The 25,658-nt window shown below is 43.1% G+C and overlaps 1 protein-coding gene across 2 annotated transcripts; it reads left to right on the forward strand.

Annotated features, from left to right (window-relative positions):
• Positions 1 to 453: 453 nt before the first annotated feature.
• IGSF10 (immunoglobulin superfamily member 10) lies at positions 454 to 25,161 on the forward strand. 2 transcript variants are annotated; one of them, XM_065943496.1, is made up of 10 exons: positions 464 to 537; positions 827 to 962; positions 1,070 to 1,364; positions 1,819 to 2,041; positions 3,519 to 3,713; positions 5,084 to 5,213; positions 7,894 to 8,284; positions 13,061 to 17,368; positions 17,814 to 18,711; positions 23,253 to 25,161. In XM_065943496.1, the coding sequence occupies exons 5-10, from the start codon at positions 3,520 to 3,522 to the stop codon at positions 25,159 to 25,161; spliced, it is 7,830 nt and encodes a 2,609-aa protein (XP_065799568.1). In that variant the 5' UTR covers positions 464 to 537; positions 827 to 962; positions 1,070 to 1,364; positions 1,819 to 2,041; position 3,519. The 2 variants fall into 2 exon arrangements, with proteins under 2 accessions (XP_065799569.1, XP_065799568.1); XM_065943497.1 differs by lacking the exon at positions 827 to 962 and having other exon boundaries at positions 454 to 537.
• The last annotated feature ends 497 nt before the right edge of the window (positions 25,162 to 25,658 follow it).

Below are 25,658 nucleotides of genomic sequence, written 5' to 3' on the forward strand. Positions count from 1 at the left end.
AAACTGACAGCAAAACACAAAAACAAAAAATAACCCATGTAACCATCCTGGGAAGAGAGAACTCTGTAACAGGCCATGGTCATCTTTCTGTGATTCATCCTAGCAAGGGTCTGCAAGTCCAGACCTGCATTAGAAACTAACAAGAGAGTATGATGCCATGAGGTTGGTCACCAAGGAGCTTTGGAAGAAAAACTGGATGCCAAGAACCCACAAATATGCCATATTTCCCAAGCAAGTGTCTAAGTCTGGACATCACATGTGACTTTTTAATTTAACCATGTCAGCTCTGCAGATTTAAAAACCATGTTCATATCACATGTACTTCTATAGTTACTTCTGAGTTCCTGATTCTATAATTCAACCATGGTCGCTGACTCACTTATTACTAACTATAAATCACTTGAACGTTTAGCTGCTGGAAGTTGGGCATTCCCAATGTTTGGCTAAGTGAGGCGGCCGAAGCTTTGTGCCTAACCGTTCAGGCTGGAGAGCCAGGCTGCCTGGGTTGGAATCAACTTTCTCTACTCACAAGCTGTGGTGAGTCATTTACCTTTATATGCCTAACTTGTAAAATGACATGAACATTTTCCTTTTAGATTTTTTGGTGAAGTTTAAATGAGTTGGTATTTGTAAAATACTTATAATAATACTGCCAGCGTAAACCCTGTTGTCATTATAAGAAGTTATTTCCTTAAACCGGTAAAAATCCTCAAAATGTGCTGCATGGGAACAATCTGGAAGGCTTGTTAACACCCAGACCCCATCCCTGCAGTTTCTGATTCTGTGGGTCTGGGATAGAGCTAAGCATTTATGTTTTGTTAACAAGGTCTAGGATCATGCTGACGCTGCTGGTCCCAAAACCACACCCTCAGAAGAGAAACAGCATTTAAACCCAGGGCGCTGGTAATTCCTTTCAACAAGAGAGGTTTCTCCAAAACTGGCCCACAGAAATCAAACTGCAGGTATCATAGGTTATCATCGCTACCTCTCAGCCTTCAGACCTGACTCTGGGACCCTCAGACTTGAGAAGAGCTCACGGGGATTAAAGCCAAGTCCTTCCACTCAACAGGTGGAGGAGATAAACGTGGGTGAGGTCCCGCGGCTGAAACTGCCCCGCGCACCAACCGGAATGCGCCCGAGAAATCCTGGGAACTGGAAAAAAGCGGAGGGAAGGCGAAGCGAGCAGGCATCCGAGCGCTCTCAGAAACAGAACTGGGTGGTCGTTGATTATCTGTCTGTGCCGCACACGTGTCAGCGTCGCCCCGCCCGCCGTCCCCGCCCCGGCTCCGGACGGCCCCCGGCCGCGCGCAGCTGAACTCGGGGAGGGCCAGCGGCGGGCGCCCCCGGGTCACCTGGGCGGAGAGGTGAGCGGCTCCGTCCGTCCTCTGCTGCGAAGAGGGGAGGACCGGCGCCCGCGCCGGCCAGGGGCTCGGCCTGGGAACGCAGCTCGTCCTCTGCCCCAGTCCGGGCAGGGCGAGCCGCGAGGGAGGGGTGAGGGTCGGGAGGGGTGGAGCAGGGGCCGATGAGGGAAGGAATTAAAGCAAAAAATAAATAAAAAATCCCCTCTGCAGTGACTGCTGCCGGACAGAAGGCACACTCTTAGTAAAGAGTCACCAGTGGGGAGAGCCCCTGACTGTGGGCATTTGTGAGATTTGCCCGTAGAGGCTGCGGGAGGAGAAGCTCCTGGGACCTGGGGTGAGATGGAGTGATGGGCATGGGCACACCTACACTGGCAGCGTTAAGGGGACCGAAGCGCGCGGCTGAGGGAGGAGAAAGGACACTTCCAAGCCTCCACTTTGCGCTTTGTTTCTGCAACAGCAGCAGAAGCACTTCCGACGGGCGGCCCAGGGTTACCCACGCGGCAGCCGTCCCAGCGCCTCCAGGCCTCTCTGCAGCGCAGGGCCCCTGGGCGGTGATCGCCCACCTGGCCGGCCGAGCGCGCGCCCTCATCAGCGGCGCGCGCGGCTCTCCGTTTCTTGGGAAGGTTTTCAGTCTTCGCCTATGTCAGGAGGGGATTCAGGACGACGACAGAAGAGCTCAGGTACGGTCAGTTTCTACTTCATTATATACATTTTCAGGTTTAACTTTATGGGAATCCACTCTCATGTGTTCAAACTTTTGGTCCTCTTTTCAGTAACGCTCAAGTGGGCAAACCCAGAACTGCTTTTCTAGCTGAACGACAGAACTGCCTTCAACCTATTCTTTTCTTTGCTTACCTAATTATAAGAAGGTGGAAATGCTGTCTCCAGTCACGTAACATTTATTTAAATATTTGGTAACAGTTACAATGACAAAAGTGGCCATCTGATTAAACCAGTATTAGATTTTAATTCGAGCTAAATTCTAATTCCATGGTATTTCTATCTATATGAAGATACAGCAATTAAGCATTCATGTTATTTTAAATGCAGTTTATAGCTAAAGGATGGTTGCTAGTAGAATCTAAAATAAACCATTCTATGAAGATCACTTTTCTTAGAAAATCATAATAGAGATCTTATTATGTCTTTGAATGTTCTCAATTGCAGGCAAATATTTGCTTTGGATCCCTGGGCTTGCCTCACATGTGGGTACCAGATACCATTTTTTCCAACAAACTGAGCATGTTTCTTTCCTGCTTATGCCCCCACCCTGACTCCCATGGCAGATGTGAGAAGGAGAAGGGACCAAGGGAAGAGGCAGAGGGATGTTCTAAGCAGAGCAAAAACAGCATCATGCCCGCGAGGGGTCAGCATGGCCCACTGTAGGGCAGGTATAAGGCTCAAGCCCTCTCAGCTGGTCAGTTACTATTCGCTATGGTCATCATTTGGCAGTGACACGTATAATTTGTCTTTTTTTGGCAAAGACTTATGACGTTAGGAAGACATTTATTCATCCTTTCAGTGATTACAGCTCTAACTGAAAGTGTTTTTGAAGGTTTAAGAAAATGAAAAACCAAACATGCTCAGTGATAAAACATATATTATAAAACTTCACTTGATCACACATACACAGAAACTCACACACCCAATAAAGAAAAGGCTAGAAGGAATAGAACAAAATGTCATTGATTATATCTGGGTGGTGGGGCGTATAAGTAATTTTATTTTCTTTATTTGACTTATTTACAACTTCTAACTTTTCAGTGTTGCACACGTATTAGCTTTATAATCAATTTTTTTAAGTCTAAAAGAACTAATGTATAAACAGGAAAGTAAACCTTTATGTATTTCAGCTGTCACAATATCTCCATTATGCTTTCCATCTTCTTTTTTTAATGAATCCCTAAGTAAAAGGGATTCCTAAGAAGTGAAAATCTGTAAAGGAATTTTCACAACAATAAATACCCTGCTTGTCACAAGAGTCCATATGAGGCCAGCACACACTATGGCTTTGTAGTTAGCTTTACCATAAAAGTTGCAAATGAAATTGGTCCCTGATAAACTTACAGGACAGTCTCCCAGATTACCAGTTACTGTGTGTGGTCTACTGGAACTCTGCTCAAACCATATTTATAACTGAGGTATGATGCTTTTCAGGATGAAGCCGAAAGGCAGGGGAAGCACCAGCTTACTGCTCTCCTTCACTGCAGCCTGCCTGATAGCCCTCCCCAGGGGCAGGGCCTGTCCTCGCCGCTGCGCCTGTTACCTGCCTACAGAGGTGCACTGCACATTTCGGTACCTCACCTCCATCCCAGAGAGCATCCCACCCAACGTGGAACGTATCAATTTAGGGTGCGTGACGGTGCTTGACTTGCTTCCTTCTCAAGGAGGGACTGAGTACACTGGTGATGTCCCCAAAACAGTTGTGAATTTGGTAGATTAACCACAATTCTTTTAATAATATTTTCCTTCTGAAATGAGTGCATGAGGATCTTAAGCTTTCTGGGGCAATGAGAAAATTTTCCATGGTAAGCTTTTACTAGGGAACCCAAAGTCATTCATGGTAGGCTGAGAGCCCCATGATTATGGGAAAGCTTCATTTTGGCTCTATTTTTGCTGAGTATAATATAGCTCCTGCTAAGAATTAGAGTTATGATAATATCCGTAAGAGGTAAGTGTCCTCCTATATATACGGAAAGTTAACTAGATCTTTTTTTCTTTTAAGGCTTTTGGATTTTTTTTCCCATAGAAACCGACTTATTTAAAATACTTAAAAAATGCATAAGTAATTAAATCTGCTAAAAAGTGACTGTATTTTAAAGGTTGGTGAAAAAACATGTGTGAATGAACGAAAAGGCAGACTCAACATCTTTTGACATTAGTGGGTACCTACTATGGACCAAACACAAGGATGGTACCAGGGATACAATGAAGAAGGTTTCATGTGTAGAAACCAGTTAAAGTGAAAAGACAGATGTATAATCAGTACAATTTAATAAGAATTGTAATACAGCATACGAAGTGTCTTGGAAGCAATCACTACTGGTAACAGCTAACGTTAATTGCGTCCTGGCATTGAGCTAAGCACTCTTCATGAATGCATTCATTTAATCCTCAAAACCTGTTTCAAGTAGGTTCTCTTATTTGCATTTTATAGACAAGGAAACTGAGGCAAAGAAAGATTACGGATTTTTTTTTTTTTAACCCAGCATTGGCCCTACTCCCAGGAGCCGGGTACCTGAGTTCATAATCATATCTAAATTTGACTTCAGAGCCCAGGCTTCTTAACCATTGTTTCATAATGATGAATTCCACCTGGGAGGACGAGGGGCAATGTCATTAGGGAATGGGCTGGGTCTTAACAGTGTTCACAGATAGACAGGGCTGGAGTCAAGGGCATTCCAACCTGAAGAAACAACATAACGTACAAAGGTTTGAAAATGAGCAGGGATGTAGCATGTTCCAGGAATGTGGGTAGGATCATTGCAACTGAGACTGCAAGGGCTGGGTGAAGGGGTTGACCTTCCATGGCATCTGATGAATTTCAGCATTTCAAGCATTGGATTATCTCCTTAGAGCACAGGGAATCTTTAGTGGGGGGTGTGTTTGTGTGTGTGAGGAGGGGAGTGAAACTCAGTTTTGTGTGTGCTTTTGTTGGGTTTTGCTTTGACATTTGAAATTTAATTGGCAGACTTATGTCTAGAATGATGTTCTTATTTCAGGTACAACAGCTTGGTTAGATTAACGGAAGCAGATTTTTCTGGCCTGAACAAGTTGGAGTTACTAATGCTACACAGCAATGGAATTCACACAATCCCTGCTAAGACCTTCTCGGATTTGCAAGCGTTGCAGGTGGGACTGATGTTGGGAAGGGGCGAGTTAAGTGCCTCCAAAAGCTGCCTGTTCCTAGAGAACCCCAAAATTAACATTCTGTATGTCAGACATAGACATCAAGGGAAAATGTCAAAGAACTGATTTCAAGTGGAATAGTATGTGGAAATTAGAATAAGAAAATTCTGATTTTCTTCTACCTTAGGTTCACAGAAAGCAGTTATCGATGCCCAGGGATTACTGAACCTTGAAAGTGTAATTCTTAAAGGCCACTTCTAGTCATGTTTATCTGGAAATTGAATGTAGTTTATAAAATAATTGCTATCTTTACACAGAAGTTAGCTTTTTGTAAGCAATATATTTTTAAAACATCTTTTTGAGTATGTTTTTATTTTTAATTGGAGAATACTTGCTGTAGAATGTTATGCTAGTTCCTGCTATACAATATGAAATGAAGTGAAGTCGCTCAGTCGTGTCCAACTCTTTGCGACCCCATGGACTGTAGCCTACCAGGCTCCTCAGTACATGGAATTTTCCAGGCAAGAGTCCTGGAGTGGGTTGCCATTTCATCACCTATAAATATACACATATGTACACCCTCCCTCCCACCGCCGCCCATCCCAGCCCTCTAGGTCATCCCGGAGCATCACTGAGCTACAGGGCAGCTTCCCAAGGCTGTGTTTTACACACGGTCGTGTATACACGTCAGTGCTACTGTCTGTTCCCCCCTCTCCTTCCCCTGCCGCACCCACAAGGCCCTGCCCTGCAGATAGATTCATCGGTACCATTTTTCTAGATTCCATATATAAATGTGTTCATATATGGTATTTGTGTTTATCTTTCTGACTTCACTCTGTATGACAGACGCTAGGTTCATACCTCATTACAACCGACAATTTCATTCCTTTTGATGGCTGAGTAATGTGCCAATACTGCATTTATGTACCCCATCTTCCTTGTCCGTGCATCTGTTGATGGACCTCTAGGTGGCTTCCATCTCCTGGCTATTGTAAATAGTGCTGAAATGAACGTTGGGTTAGACGTGTCCTTTTGAATTATGGTTTTCTCAGGGTCTATGCCCAGTACTGGGATTGCTGGGGCACATGGTACTTTTATTCCTGGCTGCTTAAGGAACCTCCATACTGCTTTCCATAGTGGTGGTAGAGCAATATATTTTGTAAGTTTCACTTTACTTTTGCATTGCTTTATTTAAAAAAAAAATTTTTAAGTTATGAGGACTTCCAAGTATGCATCAAATATTTTAAGAATTACTATTCCAGTAGGCAAGAAAGTAGAAAGTAGGAAGAACTCTTAGGAAGAAGAACAAAGGGAATGCAGGAATACATCAGGTATAAAGATTGGTATGTCTGCTGTAAGCAGGACTTGAGGCTTTAGAGAAGTTAATTCAGTTTATGATGTCTATTACTTTTTTAATAAATTAAAAAGTACTACTGTTCAGAAGTACACACCTGATTTTAAATTAGAAGTACACACCTGATTTTAAATTAGAAAAAGATGTCTCCCAAAGGTCCTCATAGATGAGATATAGTACAGTAAAGCAAACGGTCAGCTCTACCCTTAGAAAAGATAAATTGTCAGTGTACAGTGAGTCTTTTCACACCACATCAAGGCTGTGTAAAGCCATAGATTTAAGTCTAGATAAGTGATTATGTTGACTTGGTTTAATCAGGCTTTATTTGGAATATACATCTTCAGCAGATTAGATGGAATTTCTTCATGGAACTCACACATGTTTTTCTTGACCAGGTTTTCAACAGATATTGATGAACACTGAGTTGGTAATATTTGGGCCAAAAAGTTGTTCCATGTCGCCAAATTTTCTTTGCTTATTAGAAAACTTAGCATTTCAGAAAAGCATTCTCAGCAGAGATGACAGATTAGGTCAAATCAGGAAAATATGATAAGAAACCATTGCTTTTACTAGCATTTTTTTTCTTTTTGGGAGAAAGAGTATGCTCAGCTGGTAGCTGGGGAAGGAGCTACTGAAATACTGAAAAATTATCTTAACTTCACTTAAAATCACATTACTCTTAATAGCTAAAAACTAAACAAAAACAAAAAAACCCCAAACGTCTGTCAACTCATAAATGGACACAAAACATGTTACATGTATAAAGTGGTCTACTACTCAATAGAGAGAAGGAATAACTGACTTATACGCACAACAGTGGGAAGTCTTGAAAATAAGGCTAGTTGGAAAAAGGCAGGCACAAAAGACCACATGTTGTATCACCCGTTATTTTAAATGTTGACAATAGGCAAAGCCAGAGAAACAAAGTAGATCAGTAGTTTTCTAGGTCGAGGAGGAGGGGGGAAATGACTTGTTTCACCTATATTTCCATTCCACTACTTTTCTACTTCATTGCATTATTTTGAAGTAAATCTGAGATATCATGTTTCATCCGTAAGGACTTCTATATATATATATCAAAATTAGTCTTTTAAAAATAAGTGTAAAATATTATTTTACCTTAAAATTATAGCATTAATTCATCAATATCATGAACTGTTCATGAGTGTTCTAATCTCCCTGATATTCCCATATTTAATTTTAAGGTGGTTTGTAGAATTAGGATCCATACAAGGACCGGATAATCTCAGTGTATGTTTTATTATGAATATGCTTGTCCTTTTCATAGTAATTCCTTTGACAAAATAAGGGTGTTCTTTGTATTCTTAGGTCTTAAAAATGAGCTATAACAAAGTTCGAAAACTTCAGAGGGACACTTTTTATGGCCTCAGAAGCTTGACACGGTTGCATATGGACCACAACAACATTGAGTTTATAAACCCAGAGGTTTTTTATGGACTCACCTCTCTCCGACTGGTGCACTTGGAAGGGAACCAACTCACTAAGCTTCATCCGGATACATTTGTCTCCTTGCGCTACCTCCGGATATTTAAAATATCTTTCATTAAGTACCTATACTTGTCTGATAACTTTCTGAGCTCCATCCCTCAAGAGATGGTCACCTACATGTCTGATCTGGAAAGCCTTTATCTTCATGGGAATCCTTGGATCTGCGACTGTCGACTGAAATGGCTGTCTGGCTGGTTACGGGAGAAGCCAGGTACCTAGACTACTTCTTTGTTATAATTCAATAGACGGAATCTGCCTGGAGGTGTTTTACTAGTGAGGGAGGTCAAAGCAAATTTAGCTGGAAAGAAAATGAAATCTCAATAATTCAGTGAGAATGAACTGTCTTAATTCATCAATGAATAATCTTTAATTCCGGTCAATTATCCAATTATCACTTCTGGCTTTTAGCAAGATTGGGAGCTAAGAAATGTATCATGTGTTACTCTTCCCTGCTTACCACAGGCACAGAAACCCTTCCCTCTTGGTATTTTCCTTTCAGTCATTTGGTCAATCCATATTTTTTGGAGTTTTATCCAAGCCCTTGTGCTCAGTGAAGCTCTGTCTGCCCTAACTACACTTCTGGTGGGGATACAGATCAACAACCAGAATGTAAAACGTGCTTTGACAGCAAAGTAAGAGGCAAGATGCATCCAGTCAACAAGTAGTTATAAGAAGTCAGAGAGAACGTAGGGATGCAAAAGCGATTGTGGAGCTTACACTCTTTTGGAGAAAATGGGTTAACAACTAATCGCACTATTTCAATTAATCAAGTCTGTAGGGAATGACTGAAAGGAGCCCATTGGTTTTGACATTGAAGTGGTGGCTGATGGGCAAGAGCAACGAGAGCTGGATTGTTATGCAGGGGTCGGGGAGACCTGGCGTGAAGTGAGGGAGGAAGGGTGACCGCCAGATGGAAACATGCCATCACTCAGGACTCTCTGAGCATCCAACAGACATGAGCACATAAGCTAAGGAGAGATTTTTGGGGGAGAGAAGGCGGCAACATTGCAGAAAGAGCAGATCCTCAATTGAGCCGGTCCCCCGAACAGGCTGGATGGCAAGAGACCCAGCCACGTGTGGAGGGGTCTTCCTTCTTTGTTAAGTTGTGGGATACGACTAAGGAGGGCGCTAGGAAGGGGTCAAGGTTGGAAGTCTGAGAAAAGTGGAAAAAGTCTGCAGTTGCTGTGGTGAAATATATAGATACATACGTACGTAGGTATGTGTAGATACAGTTAGTCAATATAATTAGTCAAAAAGTGAACTGCTTTAGGCCAAAAGACACCACCTTTGCGCTCCAGGAGTTTGCAAGCTTGCAGGTAAATATGCTCAACACACAAAAGACAATAAGGCATGGGTGAAAAACGGCAGAATGTTTATACTGAAAATTTAGTTCTATAGAAGCCAGAGTCAGTAAGTTACTTCTGCCTTGAATAATATACCGAAAGAAAAGGAAGGAATGATAGGGAGTGAGCAGGAAGGTAATGTGTTTGACATTGTGCTCGATGCTTTCTATTTAATCCTCAGTTTAGAGATGAAGAAATTGAGGCTAGAAAAGTTGGGTATCTTGGGCTAGTCATCTAGATTCTTATAGATCAGTTTTCTCACCTGTAACATAGGGATACCAATAATTGAAAAAAATAATAATACATGTAAAGTGCTTAGCACAATGTGTGACATAACGTAAGCACTCAACAAACTCGATTACCATGATTTTCACCGCCACCCAGTTCACATGGCTAGAAAGTAGAAAAGCAGAAAGTCAAAGTCTAGTCCTTTTTTCTATAATGTATTTGGGATGGAGAAACTGCTGTGTACATAAGAACAGGGTAAGGCTCATGAAGAGGGCAATACGTCGCCCAGCTTGCCTGGCATGGGGTTTTGTCTTTTGCTGTCTGACTTACTTCACTTACTATGATAATCTCTAGGTCCATCCCTGTTGTTGCAAATAGCATTATTCCATTCTTTTTATGGCTGCATAATAATCCATTATATATACACCAGATTATTTTTACCCATTCATTTGTCAATGGACATGTCTTGGCTACTGTAAAAAGTGCTTCTATGAACACTGGGGCACATGGATCTTTTTGAATTAGAGTTTACTCTGGATATATATCCAGGAGTACCATTTGCAGAATCATGTTAACTCTTTTTTTTTTAAGGAACCTAGATAGGGTTCCACGTACTGGGTTCATCATCTACAACAATGAAGGAGGGTTCCCTTCTCTCTTCACCCTCTCCAGTCACATCAGCTTCTCCTTTGACTTTTTTTCATCTATTTCAAGAGACTGATAGTTCCTCATACCTTCAGTTGCCTCATCTGGCAGTCCTTTAGTACGTATGTGGTCAGTAGTCAAAGGTAACACAGCTTCATCTGTTTACAACCAGTTTCCACTCCTGGGTTTCACAAAGCTCTAGGTGCTGTTTTTCTAGGAAATATGGATTTGTGGCCTTTTCTCTGACAGTTGTATCACAAATGTTAAGTTTATGTCCTTTTGTTGTTTCCAAGCCTTTCTATATGCATAAGAACTTGTTTTATGGCAAGCACAGTGTAAGCGTTATGTAATACCGACAGTGCACGTAACCCAGTTGAAGAGAAAACGACACATGTAAGTGGCCACGGCAGTGCTGGTGTATGTGCCGGCAGGGGCAGCTCTATCAAGGCGGCCGGCTGGCCCGTCACGACTGTAGGACAACTTCAGCGGTCAGACACATCTCAATTTGTAAGCTGAAATGCGGGAGAAATGTGGTCTTAGAATTAGATTGCCCTTCCTTTCTCTACTCTCTCCATCCATTCGCCAGGGCTGGAGATAAACAGAAGCTAGACAGGTCTTCCTACCAGTGGGTGATGAGGGCTAGGATAGAAGCGGAAGGTACCCCGAGAACGTAAAGCAGGGAGCCCCCTGAGAAGGACTGCTCTTCCAGCTTGTTGACGAAGGAGGGAAGTAGTCGGGCAGTGATGGAAGACAGCCTATCAGAGAGCAAGCGTGCTGCAAGGAGGAGGACAGCGTATGCTGAAAGCGTGACAGGCTCTGGCAGAGCTGAGGACTGGCAGGCATTTCTGTGTGAGTGGAATCTGGTGTGATGGACAGCACGGAAATAATGTGATCGGATTTGCAGCTGAGCTAAAATACTTGACGTCCAGGGCTGAGCAATAATCAAACCAAGATGTGAGTATGCTTCTATGATGAGGTCTACCTTTAAACCAGAAGTCTAACTTTTTTTTTTGTTTGTTTTTGCTATAGCAGGGTCTGAGCCCAGGCTACGGGGAAGTAGGAAAAGGTCACAGCTGGTTGATAAGCAGATGGTTGATAAAAGCCTCTTTGACAGGCTTGCTAGCTACCTCCTTTGGGTAAGCTGGGGCTTTACAATTTGCTGAAGAATGCTGAAGAGTTTGGAGTCAGAGAGGTTTTTCTCAGGCCTTTGAGGAACTGCACAATTACAGGAAGGCGATTTGACCCTGTGCAGTCACTTTGTCAAATGAGATCTTCTAAGAAGTACACTGCTTCTTTTACATGCTGTGTCTAAATGCATGATATGGAACAGGATGAAGTCCCTAGCTGTATTTTGTATAAGGTAAACCCCCTTATCTCTTATCAAATATTGCTGTGACCAGCCATTTAAATAGGCTCACCGGAATAGTATTTTTATTTTTTTTGCAGAGAAGAAAGATTTAAATGACAAATTAGTATCAAAATGAGACTGATATTAAAGATACTTTAAACAAAAATCCCATGTATTTGGAAATTAAATGTCCACTTTTAAATGATAGGTGTATCTAAGATGCCATGACAAGGAAAATTAGAATAAAAATGAAAAGAGAACTTACCAGACTTTGTTGCATGCAACTGAAGTTGCTCAATTAAATACAGTGTGGAATATTGAATAAGATGTGAAAACAAATAATTGTCACTAGCATAAAACTTTGTGAAATTTGAACAAAATCTGTACTTTAAATACTATATCACTTGTTAATTTCCTGTTTTGTATTTTTTTTTTTACAACATAGTATTTCTTTATATTCTCAGAATTGGATTAGAGCCTCACTCAATTTTTTTTTTTTAATCACTAGTAAATTTTATAGACTTTTAGCAGTAATACTAGATGCCAAAATACATGGAACTATATCAAAGTTTTCAGGTAATATAAATTAGAAATCTAACATTCTATTCATGCTAAATAAAACGAGCAGAAACAAAACCTTTTGTACGCACCTGTATATAGTATCCATGTCAGACCTTTCATGGGCCGCCCCACTGCCTGGGCACAGCTTTCCTCTCTCCGCATTAAACCTGGTCCTCCTCAACTGAGTCTACCTCTGGTGCTAACATCATACCGAGTCTTTCTGCACTCTTCTCAATAACCCTCTTTGTTCAGCCACATCCTCACCTCTTTATTGATTGGTTCTACTGGCTTCATTATTTCCAGCATCCATCTTGTTCTCTCCATTCCTATTGCGACCAAGCTAGACCAGGCCAAGGTACCTTCTAATTCATTCATCATTCCTTTTAGTAATGGAAAGAAACTTGGGTTTTTAATGATATCCAAGAATGTATAAATGGTAACTTATCAAACAAGTTATCATTTAAAGGACACTGAAATTCTCTGAGCCTTAAAACATTAAATGGGGAAACAGAACTAAATAATAAGCTAATAAAAAGTGACAAACATAAGTGTATCATTTTGTTTTGCCAGATAAGGGAACTACTCAATTAATGCTGAGCACCAAATATGTACCCCAGGTGCTTTTTAGGCATGGAAAATATAGCTGTGAGCAAGAGAAACAAAATCCTTGTGCCTATGGATGTAATATTGTGGCAGGGTATATAGACAATAACATTTTCAGAAATCAATCCAGAGACCAAAAAAAAGGAAACACTAAAATTTCCAAATTGTTTCAAATTCTAACAAAAGTTACTTATTCAAAAGGTTTAAATGTTAATTCATGAAGAAGCCACAATGGGCAATAATTGTCATTTTTTTCTAGATATCATAAAATGCAAAAAAGACAGAAGTCCCTCCAGTCCTCAGCAGTGTCCGCTTTGCATGAACCCCAGGACCTCTAAAGGCAAGCCCGTGCTTATGGTCCCAGCTGAAGCTTTCCTGTGTGCCAAGCCCACCATTGACCCCTCTCTGAAGCTGAAGAGCCTGACTGTTCCGGAAGACAGTGGTTCTGTGTCGATCTCTCCCCAAGATTTCATGGCTCCCTTCGGCTCTCTGACTTTGAATATAACAGACCAGACTGGAAATGAAGCTAACATGATCTGCAGCATCCAAAAGCCGGCAACGACCTCATCCATTGCATTCACTGCAGAAAATGACTACATCACGCTAAACGCTTCATTGTCAACATTTCTGGCGTGTGACATAGATGACAGCCACATTCAGCCAGTCTGGCAGGTTTTGGCTTTGTACGGCAACTCTCCTCTGATCCTAGAAAGGAGTCACGTGTTCACTGAAACCCCACAACCCTGCCACAAATATAAACAGGTGGTACTGAAGCCTGAAGACATCTTTACCAACATTGAGGCTGGTCTCAGAGCAGATCCCCCGTGGCTAATGCAAGACCGAATCTCCTTGCAACTAAACAGAACTGCCACCACCCTCAGTACACTGCAGATCCAGTACTCCAGTGAAGTCCACGTCACTCTACCGAGGTCAGAGAGAAAGCCGGAGAGACACGGGTGGACCATGATTTCCAGAGATAACAATACTAAGCTGGAACGCACGGTTTTGGTGGGTGGGACCGTTGACCTAGACTGCCCTGGCCAAGGAGAGCCTCCCCCACATCTGGAGTGGCTTCTGGCCGATGGAAGTAAAGTGAGAGCCCCTTACGTGAGTGAGGATGGGCGAATCCTGATCGGCAAAAGTGGAAAACTGGGGCTCCAGATGGCTGATGGCTCCGATGCCGGCATATACCACTGCATAAGCACTAATGGGGACGATGCAGACGTCCTCACCTACAGGGTCACCGTGCTAGAGCCCCGCGTAGAAGCCCACCAGGAAAATGGGGCCCGTCTCACGGCTGCTGTCGGTGAAACGCTTGACCTCCCTTGCCGTTCTGCCGGCATCCCGGATGCCTCCGTCAGCTGGGTGCTCCCAGGAGACGCTGTGCTGCAGCAGTCCTCGGGAGACAAGCAGGTTCTCGACAACGGCACGCTAAGACTACTGCATGTCGCTCACGGCGACCAGGGTCACTATCGCTGTGTAGCAGCCAACCCAGCGGGGGTCGATTTTTTGGTCACCCAAGTTTTGGTCAAAATGAAAGGGGAAAAGTCAGCAGAGCCTAATGCAGAAACAGATGGATCGGGGTTTGATGAGCCCAATTCCATGGGTCGGCTTCAGGATCCACCGGCTGCACATCTCCCCACGTCTCCTCCCATGGGGGCTGAGGCTGGAAGACACGTCGGGAGCCCAAGTAAGAATCCCAAACAGCGGGTATTAACATCCCAGAGGCGTGGGGCATCAGCCAGCTGGCGTTCCAGGGAGCACAGGAGGCAGCTCCCTCCCTCTGCCCGGAGGATTGACCCACGGCGCTGGGCAGCGCTTTTGGAGAAAGCTAAAAAGAATGTGATGCCCGAAAAGCAAGAGAAGACCGCAGGAAAGCCGGCTCTGCCAGTCACCCCAGTCCCGGGTATACCCGGTGAGGAAGCAGACTCATCAGGCATGCTTCCTCCAGATGAGCAACCTACGGTCCCAGCAACTAAAGCTCTGGACGTTCTGACAAGGACAGTGGCTGCAGATTCCAGAACATCACCTGGCGGCCCTGTGACAAGTAAAATTCCGGGCACCCCAGTTGCCCCACTTGTGAGTCCACAGACCCTATTACCTGAAGAACCAAGAGATTTCAGACCATCTATTACTATTAAAACTCAAGTCACGCCAAAGAACAGAAACCCAACCACATCAGGCGAAATGCAAGACACAACCAACCCAAACTTACCCACCGTGTTTCCTCTACTAACGGAAGCAACTCCGTTTCAGGATGCTGACGACGTGGAGAGAAAAAAAGGGCCCTTGCAGACTGCATCCCCAGTAACAGTGGGGGCTACAGCGATCAAAGATATCCATATGCAAACGCTGAGTAATGCTGTCGGCAAAGCTGGTATATCTTCAGGGTCAGTAAATGCCACAAAGAGTCATCAGAGACCTGTAACAGGAGTTGGTGAACCCAGGAGCCACCACGCTCCTCACAGTACTCACAAACCTCGCACCACCAAGCTCCCTTCAGGCCCACACACGGCTGCTCCTTCTCCGTTACATATTCCGAGAAAGAGTGCAATGAGCGGTCCGCTGTCCAGGCGCTTTGGAAGATGGCGCAAAGTTTGGAGCAGGGGGCGAATCATCAGCCCATACAGGACCCCAGTTCTCCGATCGCACAGATTCAGCGTTGTACGGCCCACACCCAGAGGCTCTTCAGAAGAAAGTACCGCTGCATTTCCAGCCCCAGAGATCGGAGCGGCGTGCCCATCCTGTTCTCCCAGAGAAAGGCTCACTGCTGATGAGGCAGCGCTGTCTTCTCCCAGCTTATCCCCCGTCACCCTCCCCAAAACTGAAATTGCCAGCGTCACAGCAGAACCTACAGCTCTAGTTCACAACCCATCATTACTGCTTGAGAACAAACCAGATGCAGATGCTGAGAAGCCCACCCCCATGACAAAGTACTTCAGTGCTCAAAGTACCCATGTGACTCCAACCACTGCAGTTATGACTCAGGCAACAGGTACTAGCTACCCAAGTGGGTCTAAAGCCAGTGAAACCACCAGACATTCTGTGATTGTACCGCCACTTGCGGGTCCTGCCATCAAGTCACCTGTGCCTACCACGCCAGCTATTACTAGATCTTCAAGGAGGAAAATCCCTTGGCATCAGATATTTGCAAATAACCATATCCAAAGAGAAAAGCTAAAGAATCAGCATAAATTTGGTTTACAAAGCAGCACAGACACGGTGCTTCCTAAAATATCCCCTGCTTTACCCACAGATAAAGTCTCTCCCTTCCATTTCACAACACGCTCAGCTAGTGTAATGAAAATCCCATCTGTAACACCAGCCACAACCCACCTCGGTCACACTAACACGCACAGCCTTGTAAGGCTCCCAGCAATGAAGGAGCTGCGCTCCCTACCCTTTTACCCTACACCTCCTAGAAGCTCAAGCGACGAATCAAGTACAAATTCCATATCAATGCAAACAGATGTACTGACGACCACGCCTACTGCCCCTGCATCTATCGGTATCAACAAAGCCCAAATAGACAGGCCCAGGGCGCAAAAAGAACAAAGAAAAAAGGAGCCTCAGAAGAGTATGAGTGACCCGAGCATCTCTCCCAGCCACTCCTCTGGCTTCATTACATCCACCACTCTGACACCTCCTGTTCTAGCAGCAGCTGAAACTTCAGCCAAGCCCAGTGTGTCTGCTTTCACTCATTCTCCTCTAGAGAACACAAATGAAATTTCGGGCACAACTGGTCTTCATCCAGGAACCTTGGATCTGACAGTTGTACTTGACCAACCATCCCAGGAGGGCACTCGGGCTTTGAAGAATATGCCTGCTTCTGAAACCACTTTGTCCAGCAAACTGCAGACTACCACTACTAGGAACACCATCAGAAACTCAACCAGGCCGACCTTCCTGAGCCCCAGCGCCACTCCAATGCCAATCCCTACCCCTCATCCCCCGAGTAATCAAAGTGAGGTCGCTGACGATGTGGCCACGCCCACTTTCAGGATGATGACAAGTACCATGGTGGAGCCACATGAATCCTCAAAGCACAATGCTACTCCTCAGCAATTAGCAGCAACATCTCCCCAAACTCACCCAAATGCCAAATCTGCAGTTGGAACCATTCACTTCACCTACTCCAATCTGTTACCTTCTACTCCTATGCCAGCACTAGTCACAGTTAAACCACAGGATTCTAAGCTGACTCCCTCTCCCTGGTCAGAAAACCACTTTTGGCACAAGTCACACCCAGAAATTGCTGAAAAAGGCAACAAGCCCGTAGTGAGTGTACTGCCCACGCCAGGCTTGCCAGAGGTCACCACTCATGCTTCCAACTGGGATTTACAGAAGAATGCAAAGGAAAGTGGCTTTGAAAAAACAGCAGTTCAAAAAATAACAACTTCCGAATTCCTCCCCTTTGATGCTTTATCTAGGAATACATTTGAAAGGCCCAGAATAATTGGCGGAAAAGCAGCAAGTTTTACTGTTCCAGCTAACTCAGATGCCTTTCTTCCTTGTGAGGCTGCTGGAAATCCTGTGCCCACTATCCACTGGACCAGAGTCTCATCAGGTATTTGAAACCGTTTCTTTACACGTAGTCTTTAGTAACAAAACAAGGAAAATACTGTGTGACATTTCAGTGTTACATATTCAAAGAGTCAACGTGAAATTTCTCCAAGACACAAAAACTATTAATATCCTCATTTGATATATGCATGACTTTTTGCTCACTATAAGGTTTTCAAACATATGTTAAGACCACTAAAAAAATACTTTTAAAGCAGACCTAGAAAAAGGTCATTGTGTTGAACCATCTGGCTTTTACATTAAAATTAGGGGGGTTTTTTAATCCAGAAATAATTTTAGCAACCTGAAGACTAAGGATCTTAATTTTAAATTTATTTGTTCCCAGTAGCCTAACAAAAAAATAGCTCTCCTTTTGTGGCTTCCACGTGAGCAATTTGTTTTCCGTCTAAACGTTGATGACCTATGACTATAAATTTCTTTCTCATCAGGACTTGAGTTGTCTCAGAGGAAACTGAATAGCAGGTTCCAGGTGCTCTCCAATGGCACCCTGGCCATACAGAGGGTGGACATTCAGGACCGTGGACAGTACCTGTGCTCGGCATCCAATCCATTTGGCACAGACCGCCTTCATGTCACCTTGTCCGTGGTTTCCTATCCCCCCCGGATCATGGAGAGACGTACTAAGGAGATCACAGTCCATTCTGGAAGCACAGTGGAGTTGAAGTGCAGAGCTGATGGGAGGCCCAGCCCTACAATTTCCTGGGTTCTTGCAAACCGGACGGTGATCTCTGAATCATCCAAGGGGAACAGACAGGCCCTGGTGACATCTGACGGATCTCTGGTCATCCACAATCTCAGCATTTATGACCGAGGCTTTTATAAATGCGTGGCCAGCAACTCAGTGGGCCAGGATGCACTGCTGGTTAAAATACAGGTCATTGCGGCCCCACCTGTGATTCTAGAGCAAAAGAGGCAAGTTATCGCAGGAACCTGGGGTGAGAGTCTGAAACTGCCCTGTACTGCAAAAGGCACCCCTCAGCCCAGTGTTCACTGGGTCCTCTCGGACGGCACTGAAGTGAAACCATCAGAATTCGTCAATTCTAAGTTCTTATTTTCAAATGGAACTCTGTTTATAAGAAACGTAGCCTCTTCAGACAGGGGCACTTATGAATGCATTGCTACCAGCTCCACCGGCTCAGAGAGAAGGGTGGTAATCATTACAGTGGAAGAACAAGAGACCATCCCCAGGATAGAATCTGCATCCCAGAAATGGACTGAGGTGAACCTGGGGGACAAACTACTGCTGAACTGCTCAGCCACTGGGGAGCCGAAGCCGAAAATCGTCTGGAGGCTCCCATCCAAGGCTGTCGTCGACCAGCGGCCCAGGTAAACCGTCCCTTTCGGTTGAGGTCATCTTCGTCTGTTTAGCTTTATAGCTTCTGAAATGGAGAGAGTGGTAGAGCGAGGCTTGCAGCAATGTTAGCCCACAGACTCTGCTCATAAAAGTAACTTGCTCTAAAGAGACCTAATCCTTTTGAGATCTATATAAAATAATACAAATTATGTAAAAAGAAAGTTTCTTACATGCTGTATCCTAAGGGCCAATTTCTTGTTGAGTTTATATAGTTAAAAAAAGATTTTTTAAAAAAATCTCATTTTCTTCCATACTTGTGACAGTCTTTCTATCCAAAAATAAGAGGGAATTTTGTAATGCAAACAAGGTCTGGAGAGATGTACTTCATTAATCTACTCTTCAGTTTTCAAGTTTAGTGCAATCCGTACTTCATTTATTCTACCTCAAAACTGCAAAGCACTTTATGAAGTTAAGGCTTCACAAAGTAAAACGTATTCAGGACCTCCATCACTCTGATGGTGTCAGACAACATATATACATACAGACTTCCTCTAATATGTTCTGATTCAGGCATATTGATTTTTATCTGTTTTCTGTAGCAATTAAATCTCTTTGAAAAAATATTTACTAGATTATTAACTTTTGCTACTTGCATGACTTCATACAATGATTTTTCACAATATGACAGAAAAGATGGGCTGAACATTTCCGTTTAATGTTTATGAATAGAAACTATCCACACAAGTAAAATTATACATGAGTTTGTGTGTAAAATATTTTCTAGTGTCAAAGTATGAGTTGGTAATGGATGTAGTTAAGGAATTTTACTTGTGATCTTTGATGCCAAAGTAAATGTTAATTTTAAAGCTTTTCAAATAAGTCATCAAAATTACCTAAATTTTACACTCATCCCAAGTATAAACAGTATCAGTAGTTTCTAAGGAACGAATTTGAGCTTATCTTCAGCTGAAGGAGTCATGGTTATGAGTTTGATCTGATGCTAATAAGAATCTTGAAGGGACAAGAGAAACTCTTCACATGCCTCTGTCTGTCAGTCATTATCAGGCTCCTGCAAACCAGGCCCAAGATAATGCTCTTGGAAAACAAGTGATAACTTTGCATGACTCAGGGATAGGTACTGGCTAAACTTCAGGGATATCTAACACAACAACAAGAATATAGACCATATCTATAATTAATCATTGCAGAGATACCTTTGATAAGTGTGGAGTGCAGAGTTTTAGAATATGTTCATCAAATTAAACTTTTGTTCAAATCTCAAAAAAATTACCTAGATTTTAAATTGAAATTTAGATTTGAAATTTTAAAATGCTGAGTTATGAAATGTAAACTTCACAAGACACACGTTTATGGCTGTCATCTACTGTACATATACTCACTTGTGGCATCAAATATATTCAACAGTTTACCAGCTTTTATATTTAATTGTATCAGCACATCTATTTCTTAATCACCCTGCAGCACATGAGGGTGCTTCTCAATTACCTAGAAACTGCTCATTATTCTGTGTAATCATGAACACAGTTTCACTATCCATGAAGAAACCAACGTAAGGATAGAAGGCATCACACCTGTGATGGGCATTACAAATAAAGTTCAAATTTTAGGATATAAAGACAATGTCCAAAATATTTACTAGACATTAAGTCGGTTTTTAAGAATGGAAGAGGTATGAAAAAAATGTAAGGGAATGTCTTAAAAAGTTAATCCAAAGGAAATGTCTAAAACACATTAGCATCTCAGAGAATAAATCTCAACCTAAACAGTCCAACAAACCCTTCAGAGTTTAATAGCAAAGAAATCAGGTAGGCTGTTTGTATTTCATCTTGGGAAAGCACTCACGGAACAAGGAAAGACTGTTCACATTGTGGAAAAGCTAATAGAGGGTGTCAGATCACAGATGCTATCGCAGGCCCACCAGAGGTACCGGCATTCTTTTATAAAGAACTACACAGCTTGTCTGCTAACTCGACACTTTTAGTGATTACTCTGCAACTAACCCATTCAAAAAGACAAGAATGCTCTTTAGTTAGGTGCTTAAGATATCAACAGAAATAAAAAGGGCACTTTTGCTGTTAAATAGAGTCCTTGCTGTTCCCATTTCTTGGTTCTAGAAGTCTGAATTTTAGATTCTAAAAATGAAAATTTTCATCATAGCTACACTCACACAAGTCTACTCCAACATGACCAAAACAAGCAGAACATTTTACTTTTTTAAAGCCTAGTTGTCAGCTGAACTAAGAAAGCCTTTCTGAATTTTTTTTAACCGTCTCAGACTTAGAACACTGTAGGTCTACCTCCACGACTTTCAATAGGACCTATGTTTCAGACAGAATTCTGTTTCCTCTGCTTCGGATCTTTGCTTCTCAAAGAGTTTGTTATAAGAACAGAACATCGGGCCCCACCCCAGATGGGCAGAATCAGAATTTGCACTTTAAAAGTATCCCAGGTGGAGAATGAATATATGTATATGTATGGCTGAGTCCCTTCGCTCAGTCTGAAACTACCACAACACTATTAATTGGCTATACCCCAACACAAAATAAAAATTTTAAAGTTTGGGGGAAAAAATATAGTTAGGATGGTAATATATCTGTTGTATAAAAGAGATACAAAAATATCATAGAACTAATTAAAAGTATTTTCATTAAATCAGCATGTGATCACTGAAGCATGTCATTTACTTGGACAAATAAATTCTCCCAGGCTTCTTTAAAAATATATATATCTCCAGGTGAATCTCATGCATTATAAGGTCCAAGAAACACTGCTTTAAAAAAATTGCAAATGCTTCATTGTCCATTAATCTTCATCAAAGAATTCCCTTTCTTTTACTCAAGGAAAATGTCCACTTTCCAAAATTAGTTTTCTCTTAAAAACGTCAGCTTGTAAAAGGAAACACAATTCTCTTTTATATATATAACAACTTCCAGAAGTATCACATTTCGAGGTCAGGGAAGGTCATTTTAAGTCACTGGTTTTCAAAGGGTTGTCCCGCTACCAACAGCGGACATCTGAGAACTAGCATCACCTGAGAACCTGAACCTGATTCTCTATCAAAACATGCACTCTGTGTTCTTAAAAGCCATCCAGGTGCACACTCGAATTTGAGACTGGTCTGCAAACGTAACTGTTCATATCGTCTCCTGGGAAGCTTGTTAAACAGTGGCTTACCCAATCTGTGGCCAGATCTATTGGATCAGAATCTCTGAACAATGAAACCAGTAAATATGCATCTTAAATTAGACCCCATGTGACTCTGACGTAGGTGATGAGGGAATTGCATTGAGGACAAGGATTTACAGCAGTGGTCCTCAGACTCTGCCGCACATGAGGGTCATTTGGAAAACTTGAGGCCAAGGTCACATTCCACACCACAAGTCAGAAATTCTGGAGGTGGGACCCAGGCATCAGCACCATTTTATACAAATAATTTTAACGTGCACCCACGTTCGAGAAACAGTGTTCTCAGCATTAGGAAAGAATGACAGCGGGTAGCAATGTAACATGGTGAAAAGGGCAAGTAACTACCTCTAAGTACTTTTTTTTCCCCCAGCTGTATGGTGAGGAACTACCTAAAGATTAAAAAATAAATGCAAAGACCCTTGTGGTTTCCACTCTTAAGTGCATCCATAATGATGACTTTCCCTTGCTTTACATGCCAGGTGAATTCTTTCCAGGCTTGAGAGAAGGGGGAAAAAAAAAAAAGACAGCAGCAGCTGTAAGTTGTCCTACAATACTCTTCCTACTTAAGGTTTTTTGCTGGAAGATAAAAATTGCCTTGAGGCTGTTGGACTTGTTTAGCGGTTATGCTATTAAAGGTCATACACACTTTCACCCACTTTCTTAGCTCATGTTGCCAAAAAACTAGGAGAAACACATGTAATGAATATTTTCACCTATAGGTGTTTTTTATTGCGTTTTTAGCAGTTACTCAGCTGCCACTGGTCTTTCTGGAAAACTATGTTTAGTTTTTTCAGGGAAATTCTGCCATCTGGTGGTTCTGTGTGATAACAGCAGGCCGTGCAGTGCTTCGGAGAAAAGGGATGTTCATGCAGTTCAACATGAGGCAGAGACCAGAGTCACTGGACAGCTGCCTGCAGAGACAGATAACGCTTTAGTGTGCATCTAAGGAATTTTACCTTTAAAAAAAGTAAAATTTACTTTCTAACCAAATAACTGATTAATACTCTTTAAAAGGGAAAATCTGGTCTCTCTTCTGAGCAAGTAGATTTGTAATGAGAGTTGTTCTTTACTGACATATACCACAAAATGATCATCTGCCATGTAAAGTGGTCAGGACAGCCATGGGTCTAGGCAGCTGGTATTTCTAACATTCTCGTCATCATTAAAAACTTTTTAAATTGAAATGCAAAGGAGGTGCATTTGAAGTCCATCTAAGAAATACTACTTGTCTGCTCAAAATTTATGTTAACTTCATCTTTCAGAACAGCTTAAAAGACAGTAAAGAAGTCAGTACTAATTTTAATTTCATTGCAACATTTACCCTTGCTAATAGCTGCACACCTCAGCCAGTCTCTTCTTTCCTCAGAATGGGCAGCCGAATCCACGTCTACCCAAATGGATCCTTGTTTGTTGGGTCAGTGACAGAGAAAGACGGCGGGGACTACTTGTGTGTGGCGAGAAACAACATGGGGGACGATCTGACCCTGATGCACGTGAGCCTAAGACGGAAACCGGCCAAGATTGACCACAAGCACCACTTTCAAAAGCAAGTGTTTCACGGCAAAGACTTTCAGGTCGACTGCAAGGCTTCCGGCTCACCAGCGCCCGAGATATCCTGGAGTCTGCCCGACGGGACGATGATCAACAGCGCCATGCAGGCCGACGACAGCGGCCGCAGGCCCGGGAGGCTCACCCTCTTCCACAACGGAACCTTGTACTTCAACAAGGTCGGGATGGCAGAGGAAGGAAACTACACCTGCTACGCCCAGAACACCCTCGGGAAGGACGAGATGCAGGTCCACCTCACAGTCATCACAGCCGCCCCGCGGATCCAGCAGACTTACAAGACCAACACGAGAATCACGGCCGGAGACACTGCTGTCCTCGACTGTGAGGTTGTTGGAGAACCCGAGCCAAAGATATTTTGGCTGCTGCCTTCCAATGACATGATTTCATTCTCCAAGGACAGGTACACGGTCCACGCGAACGGGTCTTTGTCCATCAGTGGAGTGAGACTGCTCGATTCTGGGCAGTACGTGTGTGTGGCCCGGAATCCCAGTGGGGACGACACCAAGGCCTACAAGCTGGACGTGCTCTCCAAGCCGCCGTTAATCAATGGTCTGTATGCAAACAAAACTGTCATCAAAGCCACAGCTGTGAGACATTCCAAAAGACACTTTGACTGCAGAGCAGAAGGGACACCGTCTCCTCAAATCATGTGGATCATGCCCGAGAATATTTTCCTCACGGCTCCATACTATGGGAGCAGAATCACCGTCCACAGAAATGGAACCCTGGAAATCAGGAATATGAGGCTTTCAGACTCCGCTGATTTCATCTGCGTGGCTCGGAATGAAGGAGGAGAGAGTGTGCTGGTGATACAGCTAGAGGTGGTGGAAATGCTGAGAAGGCCAACGTTCAGAAATCCATTTAATGAAAAAGTAGTTGCCCAGCTTGGAAAGTCCACAGCACTGAATTGCTCTGTTGATGGAAACCCACCACCTGAAATAATCTGGATTTTACCAAATGGCACACAGTTCCCCAGTGGACCACATAATTCTCAGTATCTAATAGCTAGTAACGGTTCATTCATCATTTACAAGACAACACGGGACGATGCAGGAAAATATCGGTGTGGCGCAAGAAATAAGGTTGGTTACATTGAGAAGCTGATTGTATTAGAAATTGGCCGGAAGCCGGTGATTCTAACTTACGAACCAGGGACGCTGTACAGCTTCGGTGGGGACACGGTATCGCTGCCCTGTGTCTCCCTGGGAAGCCCTAAGCCACGTGTCCAGTGGACCCTGCCCAGTGGCTACATAATAGACAGGCCTCAGATTAACGGAAAATACATCCTGCATGAAAATGGCACCTTAGTCATCAAAGAAGCAACAGCTTATGACAGAGGAAACTACATCTGTCGGGCTCAAAACAGTATCGGTCAGGCGTTGATCACTGTGCCACTGATGGTTGTAGCCTATGCTCCCCGGATCACCAGTCGCCTGCCCAGGAGCGTCCGCACAAGGACAGGCGTGGCCGTCCAGCTCCACTGTAAGGCCCTGGGGGTCCCCAAGCCAGAAATCACATGGGAGATGCCTGACCACTCCCTGTTCTCCGCGGCGAACAGAGGGAGGACACGGAGAAACCGGCCTTTTCACCCACAAGGCACCCTAGTCATTCGGAATCCGCAGACCTCGGATTCTGGGATATACAGATGCACAGCCAAGAATTCACTTGGAAGCGACTATGCAACAACTTACATTCAAGTAATCTAACAGAACATAAAACTGCCTGAACAAAGTCAACATCTGGACAGAATTCAGTTTTTGGAAGAAGTTTAATCAAAGGCAGCCATAGGCATGTAAATGAATCTGAATACATTTACAATATTAAATTTATAATAGACATGCAAAAAAAAAGGACTTATAAATAAATGCATTATGAATTGATACTGATTTTTTTTTAATGGATCTCAAAACAAACTTTTAACTTAAGGCACTTTTATTTTGCCAACAAATAACAATGAACAGTAAGAGGAAACTCTTGACCATAAAGTAACAAATGTCTGATGTACCTGAATTCTTCATTAAAGAATGGACTTCTTTTTCTCTCACTCCTGTTTGCCTAGTCCCACCTTCTAGCAATGTCACAAGCGTGGCACTGAGGACAAGACACAACGGAAAAGACTAAATTTGCAGTCTTGACCTAAGTTTGCCACCCTGATGTATCAATATTGCAGTTGGTTTATAAATATTTTACTAAGACCCAGAGA

This window comes from Muntiacus reevesi, chromosome 8, assembly GCF_963930625.1.
Source record: "Muntiacus reevesi chromosome 8, mMunRee1.1, whole genome shotgun sequence".
NCBI classification, from domain to species: Eukaryota; Metazoa; Chordata; class Mammalia; order Artiodactyla; family Cervidae; genus Muntiacus; species Muntiacus reevesi.